At 41.3% G+C, this 12,537-nt stretch overlaps 1 protein-coding gene across 7 annotated transcripts in view; it reads right to left on the reverse strand.

The window, feature by feature from the left end:
* dgki (diacylglycerol kinase, iota) overlaps positions 1-12,537 on the reverse strand; it is a 235,012-nt gene that overhangs the window by 106,418 nt on the left and 116,057 nt on the right. For all 7 annotated transcript variants that reach the window (XM_072552477.1, XM_072552472.1, XM_072552476.1 and 4 more), the window contains 2 exons: positions 11,299-11,381; positions 1,844-1,904 (listed from right to left, as the gene is read on the reverse strand). In XM_072552477.1, coding sequence (XP_072408578.1) covers positions 1,844-1,904; positions 11,299-11,381 — 144 coding nt within the window. The remainder of the gene's footprint in view (positions 1-1,843; positions 1,905-11,298; positions 11,382-12,537) is intronic.

The raw sequence follows: 12,537 nt of genomic DNA on the forward strand, positions 1-12,537 counted from the left end.
TCAACTACAAGCAACTGTAATTAAATACATTTTCTCACCTAAGTTTTATTTAAAGATCTAGAACACTAATTACCAAGTGTTTAAATCTGCTGGGACCTTTCTTACCCCAAGTCTGTTCAAATTTGTCCAAACTTTTAAGACCCCGCAGGTCGAACCCCTCTGTTAATTAAACCAAAGTCCCAAAAGAAGCTTGCCTCGTCTCGTAATCTGTTAAAATGTGAGTGACAGAGAACTCCCAAATTCCACTATTTAAAGAAAAATATCAATTTATTTTTCTCACTCCAATAGTGCACATTAAACAAAAAAAATTACAAAAACCACCTGAGAGAATTCTTTTTCTCCTCATCTCTATTTTAAAGGGTGACCTTTTATTTTTAAATTATGATCAGGAAGTAGTTTCTCATACACAGGATGGAATCTTTCCTCCAACAATCTACCGTTTCCAAACTGCCTGGGGTTTTCGTGACTTAAATCAATAAATATTTATTCAGTAAAGGTATCCGGAGATGTGGAGCAGACAGAGATTGGTAACTGAAGTTAGGAATCCGTGCCAGCCATTATTTAACTTAATGTTTAGGACAAATGGCCTGTTTGAGGGCTGATAAGACAAATGTAGTGCCCTATCTGTGGCATAGTTTAAACCTAATTCTAGAGTTTACCTGAAATTAGTGAAATTGTGGCAAAGGGACGTCAGACAGCTGATGATTTTTTTTTGCTCTGCATTAATGTTAACCAGATAGTGAAGTTTACCATACTTTTTTCCACACATTTTCTCTTATGTTGGGTGACTCCGTTGAACAATGGACACAGGAAATCCCAGCAAACACTTCCCACCACTCTGACTCAACAACACATTCCGGACTATCCTCACATCACTTGATACTTTTTGGCTAAAAATCTATCAATTTCTGTCTTGAACATGATTGCTCCTACACACCTCTCAAGGCTAAAGATTCATTCGCCTCTGAGTGAAAACAATTCCTCCTAATCTCAGTCTGAAATGGCTTTGCTCCAACTCTGAGACTGTGCTCCCTGGTTCTTGACCCCTCTAGCTGAGAATTCATCTTTCCTACTTAAACCCCATTGAGGCCTGCAAGAATTTTGGTAGTATCAAATCACAGACCAGCACAGTGGGCACTGAGGCTAGTTCCATGACTCCTAAACAAATGACTTCATCACACATCTGACTCTTAGATTTATTAATTCGGTTCAGCGGGGCCAGGTTTCTAGATACACCCAGGAAGAAAAATCAGAGGGCAAAATTAACCCAAAACCTCAAGTCTTTGTCGCAGAGAGGGTGTAGCAGAAATTCACTAGACTGGTTCCCAGGATGACAGGACTCTCTTGCACAAGAGACTCTGGAATTTAGAAAAATATGAGGTGATTTCATTGAAATCTATGAAATGTTTACTGGACTTGACAGGGTAGGTACAGGAAGGATGTTTTCACTTTGGCTGTGGGTGTCTAGAAGCAGTGGGCACACTTCAGAATCAGAGGCAGGCTGTTTAGGACTGAGATGAGGAGCAAGTCTTTTCATCCAGAGTGGTAAATCTTTGGAATTTTCTACTCCGAGGGCTATTAAGAATCAAACCTTAAGTAAGTTTGAGAGATTGATAACTATCTTGATAAGAAAGATTTGGGATAGTACAGAAAAATGGTGTTGAGGCATAAGATCAGCCACGATCGTTGAAAAGTGGAGCAAGTTCAAAGAACCCAGTAGTCTACTGCTGCTTCTGTAACACCCCTGAAGCTGCAAACAGTACAGCAAGCATGCACAAGATCAAATTGGTTCACATCTTTTTGATCCTATAGATTAAATGTTTAATTTGCTAAAATTACAAACCGTTCCATCTCCACCACAGGCCAGGATCCGGAGGTTTGCGACCTTTCGATATAGCTCCAAGCTGTTCAGGAAACAAGAAATGTTCACGTGATTCACTGCAACACATGACCTGTAAATTAACAGTGAAACCAAGAGGGTCAACTGACCCCAAGCTAATGTGCATCATAGAAAGATTTAGCCAATGAGCCCACTCTGCTACTCAGCAAATTCATGGTTGATCTTCTATCCCAATGTCATGCTCCTGTTCTCTCTCCATACTCTTGACATTTTTAGTGCCTAGAAATCTATTTCTTTTTTTATATGTATTCAGTAGGTTGTCTTCCATAGATTTCTGGTGGTAGAGAATTCCACAGGTTCACCTCCTTCTGAGGAAAGTAAATATCCTCAACTCTGTTCTAAATGGACTCCGCAGCATCCAGAAGTTTTGGCACCTTGTTCTAGAATGTCCCAGCGAGGGGGAACATCATTGCTGCAGGCTGTGCAGTCCTGTCAAAATGTTATTTATCTCTATGAGATCCTCTCATTCTTCGAAACTCCAGTGAATACAGACCCAGTTGACTCACTGTCTCCTTATATAATTAACCTGCCATTCCTTAATTAATCTGTTGAACCTTTGCTGCATTTCCTCTGTGGAACGTACATCTTTTTCTCAGGTAACGAGACCAAAACTGCACACTCTACTCCAAGTATGGTTTCACTAAGGCCCTGTACAGCCTCCATAAAACTTCTTTGCTCTGTACTCAAAATCTCTTACAACAAAAGGCCAACATAGACACTTGTCTTCCTAACTGCTTGTCAATCTGTATGCTTGTTTTTAGTAACTCTTATACAAGGACACCCAGGTTCCTCTGTACATTAGCCTTTCCCAATCTATCACCATTTAAATAATACTCTGCTGTTCTATTTCCATCAAAGTGAATAGTTTGACAACAATCCATGTTATACCCCATTTGCCATTCACTTTCCCAAACATTTTCAAATTGTCTAAATCACCTTGAAGCACCTCTCACACTCCCACCTAGTTCTGTATCATCATCCAAATTATTTATATATATGTTGTGAATAGCTGAGCCCTAAGGACTGATCCATAGTCATCATCTTCCACTCTGAAGAAAGACCCATTTCTTCCTAATAGGGTGGCACACAGGTCAGTAGTTAGCACTATTGCCTCACAGTGCCAGGGACCGAGGTTTAATTCCAGCCACGGGCATATGCTTGTGTGGAGTTTGCATATTCCCTTTGTGGGTTCCCTCTCTATGTTCCAGTTTCTTTTACAGTCCAAAGATGTGCAGGTTAGGTGGATTGGACATGCTAAATTGTTCATTGTGTCCAGGGATCTGCAAGCTAGGTGGATTAGCCATAGGAAATGCAGAGTTACAAGTATAGGGTAGGGGGGGTTGAATGGGTGGGATGCTGTTTGGAGGATTGGTGTGGACATGATGGACTGAATGGTCTGTTCACATTTCATAAGAATTCTATGATGCGCTCTATTTCCTGTCTGTTGACCAATTCCCAATACATGTCAGTATAGTACAGGGACGCAAACCTTATCTGAAACACTCAGGACCCGCTGATTTTCGGAATTCAAAACTTTTTGAATTTCAGAATAAGTGACAGTTTGACAGTGACATTTTAAAACGTCTTATCTAACAGCAGAGTCACTTTGAGAACTATGGGCCCTGAGACAGAATTGAGGCCTGCCAGTGCTGGGCTGTGCCCACCCATGTTGCATCTGAGTGACATGCATCGAGTGGGTGTGGAGTTGGGTTAACTGTTTGCTTGTCAAACAACATTGTTAATGAGAAGAAAAGCTTGATGAAAATGTTTTCAGATTTCGTAACTTTTTGGATTTCGGGATTTCGAAAAATCTCGCACAATAACCCCTTTCGCAGAATTTCATGGAAATTTTTTTAAAATCCAAATACACAGTAACAACTGGTTCTGCCATATCTGCTTTGCTAGTTAAGTTCTCAAAAACTCCAGTCAAACATAATATCCCATTCATAAATTCATGTTAACTTTCAGTAATGCCATTTGCATTTTCTAAGTTTTCTGTTATTGTATCCTTCACGACAGACTCTAGTATTTTACCTTTTAGTTACATTAGTGACTGGTCAATAATTCCTCGCTTTCTCCCTCCTTCCTTTTAAATAGCCAAGTTACATTTGTCACCCTCTGCCAACACTGTTCCAGAATCCACAGAATTTTAGATGCTAACTAACACATCCACTATTTCCATGGTCACCTCCTTTTAATAACTTGGGAAGTAGATTGTTGGATCCTGGGGATTTATCAGCTTTCAGTCTGATTAATTTATGCAACACCAGTCTTTTAATTAATACTAATTTCCTTCAATTCCTCTTCCATAGACACTTGGTTCTCTAGCACTTCTAGTAAGTTATTTATGTCTTCTTCTGTGAAATCAGAACTAAAATAATTAGAGTCATAGCGTCATAGAGACATACTGCATGGAAACAGACCTTTTGGTCCAACTCATCCATGCCGACCAGATATCCTGGTCCCATTTAACAGCATTTGGCTCTTATCCCTCCAAACCCATCCTATTCATATACCCATCCAGATGCCTTTTAAATGTTGTAATTTTACCAGCCTCCACCACTTCCTCTGGCAGCTCATTCCACAAACACACCACCCTCTGCATGAAAACATTACCCCTTACGTCCCTTTTAAATCTTTCCCTGCTCACGTTAAATTGATGCCCTCTAATTTTGGACTCTCCCACTCCTAGGAAAATACTTTGTCTATTTATTCTATCCATGTCCCTCGTGATTATATAAACCCCTATAAGTTCACCCCTCAACCTCCAATACTCGAGGGAAAATAGCCTCAACCTATTCAGCCTCTCTCTATAGCTTAAACCCTCCAGCGCTGGCAACATCCTTGCAAATCTTCTCTGAACCCTTTCAAGTTTCACAACATCTTTCCTATAGGAGGGAGACCAGAATTGCTCACAGTATTCCAATAGTGGCCTCACCAATGTCCTGTACAGCTGTAACATGACCTCCCAACTCCTGTACTCAATGCACTGACTAATAAAGGAAAGCATACCAAATGCTCCTTCACTATCCTGTCTACATGCGAGTCCACTTTCAAGGAACTATGAACCTACACTCCAAGGTCTCTTAGTTCAACAATGCTTCCAAGGACCTTATCATTAAGTGTATAAGTCCTGCTAAGATTTGCTTTCCCAAAATGCAGCACCTCACATTTATCTACATTAGACTCCACCTGCCACTCCTCGGCTTATTGACCCATCTGATCAAGATTCCAAACTACTCTGAGGTAACCTTCTTCGCTGTCCACTACATCTCCAATTTTGGTGTCATCTGCAAACTTATTAACCATTCCTCCTATGTTCACATCCAAATCAACTGTATAAATGACGAAAAGCAGTGGACCCAGCACCAATCCTTGTTGGAAACCACTGGTCACAGGCTTCCAGTCTGAAAAGCAACCCTCCACTACCATCCTCTGTCTTCTACCTTCGAGCCAGTTCTGTATCCAAATGGCTAGTCTCCTGTATTCCATGTGATCTAACCATGCTAACCATTCTACCATGAGGAACCTTGTCAACCACCTTACTGAAGTCCATTTGGATTACGTCCACCGCTCTGTCTCATCAATCCTTTTCATTACTACTTCAATGCTCTGCCACTTTCTCCTTCTCCATTATCAAGCCTACTGTGAGGCCACTAACCTTTCTCTGTTTACATAGTTATACAAACTATTACAATTAGCTGTTATGCTCCTTACAGGTTTACTCTTATAATCTATTCTTCTGTTCAAAAATCAATCTTTCTGTCCTCCTTTGCTGAACTTAACTGCTTTCAATCCTCAAGCTTGCTACTTCTAGAAACTTTATAGGTCTCCTCTTTGGATCGAATTCTATCATAATTTCTTTTGTTATTGTAGTTAGGCCTTTGTTCCTATTGTAATTTTACACCGAAAGTAATGTATAACTCATGCGTGCATTCATTCCTTAAATAGGAATATTGTTGACTGTCCACTTCATACCTTTTAACGAAGTTACCCAACATATTACAGCTATTCTAGTATAATGCAATTCTCCACTCACAGCTTCGTGGTTACTTTTGTTTAGATTTAGGACCCTAGTTCAGATTAGAATATTTCACTACATATCTCAATTTGACATATTCCTACATCAATGAAAAATTCTATCATGTTGTATTCACTCTTCCCTAAAGGACTTCTCAAAATCAAATTATTAATGAACATCTTTCTCTTAAACTTAGGACGGCCTATTACCTGAGTTGGATTTTCAACGTGTTGGTCTAAAAACCATCTTGTAAACATTTCAAGGATTCATTCACGCAGTATTGTTACTAATTCTGATGTGGTCTCCTCTACATCGGGGAGACAGGATGCCAACTCGCAGAACATTTCAGAGAACATCTCTGGGACACATGCAATAAACAATCCCACCGACCTGTGGCCAACCACTTCAACTTCCCCTCCCACTCTGCCAAGGACATGCAAGTCCTGAGCTTCCTCCACCGCCAAATCTTAGCCACCCAACACCTGGAGGAAGAACATCTCATTTTCTGCCTTGGGACCCTCCAACCATAAGGCATCAACGTTGATTTCACCAGTTTCCTCATCTCCCCTCCCCCCACCCCTCCCCTCCCCCCACCCCTCCTCCCCTCCCCTCCTCCCCTCCCCTCCTCCCCTCCCCTCCCCCCACCCCTCTCCCCACCCCACCACCCCACCACACCCACCACACCCACCCCACCCCACCCACCCCACCCCTCCCCACCCCACCCCAGGTGCAGTACTTTATACTTTTTAAAACCTTTTTTTTGTACTATGGCCCTATTGGCTATTAGCCCTTGTTTCCTCTGCCTTCCACATATGCTTTATATTTTTCTATTTTCCGTTTCCGTTTCCAACTTTGTTTTCCCTACTTGTGTTTCTTCTCAGGTTCCCATTTCCCTGCTATGGTTAAATCCACCTCTAAGTTAAATCCACTCAACCATACTAGCCCCTGAGAAGATATTCTCCTATATCATCTCTTCAAACACTCATTCCTACAGTTTATTCTCCTATAGTTTTACCTTTCAAGTATGTGACACTAGGAGCAATTCTAGATAGATATCTTTGACGCTCAGCTTTTTAATTGATTTCCGATCTCCCTATATTCTCCTATGGGAATCTCATCCCTCTTTTTCACAATGTCACTGGGTAGCATTGATGACCTTCAACATGAACCCTTTCTTCAGATTCGTTGTGAAGTAACATCTTTACAGATCATAAAAATGTATATAGAGCAGAAAACAGTGTCTATAAATCAACAAAAATATTCTTTTAAAATTTAAAAGCCACTTGGATAACTACATGAGTAAAAAAGGATTGGAGAGATATGGGGCAAGCACAAGCAGGTGGGACTAGTTTAGTTTGGGATCACGGTTGGCCTCTGTGACTCTAAGAGAAGTCCTATTCTGGTGAGGGGTGCATGCAGCATTTATTAACTGTATCTAATTGCCCAGAGTCAACCACATTGCTGTAGGCCAGACTGGATAAGGATGGCAGATTTCCTTCCCTAAAAGACACTAGTGAGCCAGATGTGCTTTCTTCATGACAATTAACAGTAGTTACAGGGTTGCCATTAGGCCATCCAGATTTCTTCAAATTTAAATTTCACCATCTGCTCTGCTTAGATTTGAACAGCTGCTGTGGTGGTGATAGCAGTTCATTGTAACCATTGTGGTCATGTCCGGTGGTGGTCTGCTTCGGTGGCATGGCCTGGGATTTGATCAATCTGGGTTGGTGGCGGCTTCAGCGATGAAGTGATTTCAACCTGGCATCCTGCTCTGGTTTCCAGTGGCGGTCTTTTTCTTTGGTGGCAGCTTTGTCGGCTTTCAGAACTAGTATTGCCTTTTTCTGAACCTAGGAGCTGTGAGTTGAACTAAGATGGACTTTGTCTTAAATTTTAATTTTTTTTTCTTGTGTATGCCTTCTTTTAATAATATAGGTACTGTGGTATGGTGACTTAAACACATTTCACTGTATTTGTTTTTGTAAAAAATACAAGTGACAATATATTACTGATCTACTAATTATGTCCCTGCTCTTGGTGTTGTTAGGGACATTTCTGAGAGCATTTATGAGTTAACCAATTGCTGCAGATCTGGAGTCACATGTAGGTCAGCCTGGATGAGGACAGCAGATTTTCATCCCTAAAGGGGATTCCTAAACCAGATAGGTTCTTAGAACAATCAATGATGATTGTCATGGTCACTGGTCGTTGATAACAGCTTTATATTACAGATGTCTGCATAGAAATTCTATCAGTACTGTTGTAGAATTTGAACATGTGTTGCCAGGGCATTACTACTGGATTACTAACGCAGTGACAATACCACATACCACACAGCCCTTAAGTTGTGAGGAAGTTTTGAAGTGAAGACGGTATATATCTAGAGCTGCCACACTCCCTGTGAACTTTAGTAGTTCTTGAGAAGACTAAGTAGCACCAACCCTGTGCGCAAATGTCACAGTAGCCAATTGAAAATCATCAATAATTAACCTGATGGGATCAAGATCTTTTTGGATTGTATTGGCTGTGTGTATTAGGGGAACACGGTCCTTTCTCCTGCTGTCTATGTTTATCTGCTTGAGAATAAGAGAGGGCAATAGCTGGAAGACTGAGCTCCAAAAAGGCAGCAGCATCAACATCTAATCTACTGACTGGTGTAAGATCTTACTCCAGTCCGTCTATGTCCAGTGGGAGCTCCCCACACCCTTGCTAATGACCTCAGCAGTGTAGAGTGTGGCACAATTCATACTAGGAATGTGTGACTACACCATGAGTAAACCAAGGGCACACACAGCACTCATAAATTTGGCATAACTGACCCAAAGGTAGTGCCAATAACTTCTAGTAAACCTCAGATAGTCAGCCAGTGAAGGTTAGGGTAGCTTTGTAAGTTTTCATTTATAGAGAGTCAGACACATTAGTTTTCGTAGCCCCGGCTAACAAATACACTTCCAACATGTTACTACACATATAAGCACAGGGAAGCTGCCCCGCTTCTTGATTGCTTGTATAGTACCTGAACTATTAGACAATTAATTGTCTGTGATCAATTTCTGTGAAAACTATATTCTGTTTACTGATACATTTTATATAAATTAAATCCGTTCCTGGTTTGGAAATATCATCTCAACTGTGCTGAATAAGTATCTCTGTCCCCTTCTTCCATCTGAGAATGCAGATGGTTCTACGGTTAATCTTACACTGGGTGAAATTGTCAACCAGTGCTGCACTATGCAATTTGTAAGTCACACAGTTGTTATAGAGTCAGAGATGTACAGCATGGAAACAGATCCTTCGGTCCAACCCGTCCACGTCAATCAGATATCCTAACCCAATCTAGTCCCGCCTACCAGCACCCAGCCCATATCCCTCCAAACCTCTCCTATTCATATGCCCATCTAAATGGATTTTAAACGTTGCAATTGTACAAGTCTCCACAACTTCCTTTGGCAGCTCATTCCATACATGTACCACACTCTGTGTGAAAGAGGTGCCCCTTAGGTCTCTTTTATATCTTTCCCCTCTCACCCTCAACCTATGCCCTCTAGTTCTGGACTCTCTGACCCCAGGGAAAAGACTTTGTCTATTTATCCTATCCATGCCCCTCATAATTTTGTGAACCTCTATGAGGTCACCCCCTCAGCCTCCTCCACTTTCAAGGAACTATGAACCTGCACTCCAAGGTCTCTTTGTTCAGCAACACTCTCTGGGACCTTACCACTAAGTGTAAAAGTCTTGCTAAGATTTGCTTTCGCAAAATGCAGGACCTCGCATTTATCTGAATTAAACTCCATCTGCCATTTCTCAGCCCATTGATCCATCTGATCAAGATCCCGTTGTAATCTGAGCTAACCTTCTTTGTTGTTCACTACACCTCCGATTTTGGTGTCATCTGCAAACTTACTAACTATCCCTCTTATGCTCACATCTAAAATCATTTATAAAAATGACAAAAAGCAGTGGACCCAGCACTGATCCTTGTGGCACTCCACTGGTCACAGATCTCCAGTCTGAAAAACAACCTTGCACCACCACCCTCTGTCTTCTACCTTTGAGCCAGTTCTGTATCCAAATGGCTAGTTCTCCCTATATTCCATGAGGTCTAACCTTGCTAACCATGGGGAACCTTGTCGAATGCCGTACTGACCTCCATATAGATCACATCAACCGCTCTTCCCTCATCAATCCTCTTTGTTACTTTTTCAAAAAACTCAATCAAGTTTGTGAGACATGATTTCCCACGCACAAAGCCATGTTGACTATCCCTAATCAGTCCTTGCCTTCCCAAATACATGTATATCCTGTCCCTCAGGATTCCCTTCAACAGCTTGCCCACCACCGACGTCAGGCTCACTGGTCTATAACTCCCTGGCTTGTCTTTACCACCCTTCTTAAACAGTGGCACCACGTTAGCCAACCTCCAGTCTTCCAGCACCTCACCTGTGACCATCGATGATACAAATATCTCAGCAAGAGGCCCAGCAATCACATCTCTAGCTTCCCACAGAGTTCTAAGGTACAGCTGGTTTAAATAAAGAAAATGTTCTAGAGAAACTCAGCAGGTCTGATGGCATCTATGGAAGATGAACAGGGAATAATCAAAGGGTGAGTAATCCCCTGATTACAGTCCTATCTGCGCAGTGTCTTGTTTGCATAAACGTGGAGGTGCCAGTGTTAGACTGGGGTGGACAAAGTTAAAAAATCACATAACACCAGGTTATAGTGCAACAGCTTTATTTCAAGGTACAAGCTTTCGGAGTTCTCCTCTTTGGTATGAAGGAGCACCACTCCAAAAGCTTATACTTTCAAATAAACCTGCTGGACCAAAACCTGGTGTTGTGTGATTTTTAACTTTGCTTGCATAGGTTTGCTCTCAGCACAACAGAACCTTTTTTCTACTGTTTCCACCTACCTATTCTTCATCTATATTACTCCTCTATTACCATGAGCACTCCCTTTGACTTTTGCCATGAGCACCCTCACCATTTGTTCCACTATCTCCCCTGATCATTTTCCAACATCTTTCAGTTTTTTTCAAGACAAGTCATACTGGACTCGAAATGTTAACTCTGTTTCTCTCTCCACTGGTGCTGTCAGTTTGATTTTCTCCAGCATTTTCTGTTTTTATTTCAGATCTCCAGTATCCACAGTATTTTAATTTCTTAACTAGAATTTTATGTTAAAAACTGCATTCACATTCATCAGTGATAGAGGTCTATTCGAGGGAATGAACAGAGATGTAGTACTCCAGAAAATAATATCGAAATGTTAGTAATGACTGTAGTATTTGTAGAGTAGACAGTATATTTAGATGCCAAATATATTTAAGCCAAAGTCCATTCAATCCTATACAGATAATGCACGGGTTATCTTGACTTACGCTTCTCTTGGCCCTCCACGTGAGAGGTCAAAGACTTGCCGTGGGTTTAGCCACCACATGAACATCTGGAGCACCTTGGTCCCCTAAAAGTAGAAGAGAAAAAACAACCCAGTGAAAATGTATAAATGACAAAACAGCAAGGGATAGAGAGGAGACACCAATGATGAGCATTCATCAGTTCCCTTTGACTGAATACCTGGCTAAACAGGAAGGGCCACATGCAACCTTCAAGTTACAAATGTGCCAATTCCAGACCTAGCCTCCAGAGAGCCCAGCAATTGCATCTTCAGTGCCCCAGTTCATAGAAGAAATATCCAAAACTGTATCAGAACAGAGAGGCACAGGGTTATCAGTGGTGTGTATTCCTGGTAAATCTGTAACAGGGGAATGGACAAAGTCATCTGAGTCAAGTCGACACTTTATAATCATAATAAAGTGACATATCATAGAAATTTTAAAAATAGGAGCAGTAGTAAACCATTCAGTCCTTTAAGCCTGCTCAACCATGCAAATTAATCATGATGGAACACCGAGTCAATATCCTGCTCCTGCTTTCTTGCCATACCTTTTATTCCCTTTAGCCCTAAAAACTATATCTGAATCTTTATTTAAAGTCTTCAATGTTTCAACCTCAACAATTTCTTGTTGTAGAGAATTCCACAGACTCACCACTCTCTAGGTGAAGAAACGTTTCCTCAATTCTGTCCTAAAAGACCTATCCCTTATCCTGGTTTTGGACTCACCGATAATTAGGAATGTCCTTCTTGCATCTACTCCAATGAGATCAACACCCCCCAGCCCCCCACCCCACCACACCCCCAACATTCTTCAAAAGTCTAGTCAATTTAGTCCTAACCAATCCAGTCTATTCTCGTACATCAGCCCCGCCATGCCAGGAATTAGTCTGGTAAACTTCTTTGTACTCTCTCCATAGCCAGAACATCTTTCCTCAGATAAGGAAATACTTTAATACTCAAGTTGTGTCTCAGAAATGCCCTGTACAATTGCAGCAAGACATCTCTACTCCTGTACTCAAGTCCTCTTGCTATGAAGGCCAACATACCATTTGTTTTCTTCACATCTATTGCACCTACATGCTTACTTTCAGCAACTGGCCAGGTCTTTTTGCACATCCCCTTTCTCAATCTGTCACCATTCCAATAATAATCTACCTGTCTATTTTTGCTACCAAAGTAGATAACCTCAGATTTATATATAATATTCTGCATCTGCCATGTA

Source organism: Chiloscyllium punctatum, chromosome 32 (genome assembly GCF_047496795.1).
Source record: "Chiloscyllium punctatum isolate Juve2018m chromosome 32, sChiPun1.3, whole genome shotgun sequence".
Classification (NCBI taxonomy): domain Eukaryota; kingdom Metazoa; phylum Chordata; class Chondrichthyes; order Orectolobiformes; family Hemiscylliidae; genus Chiloscyllium; species Chiloscyllium punctatum.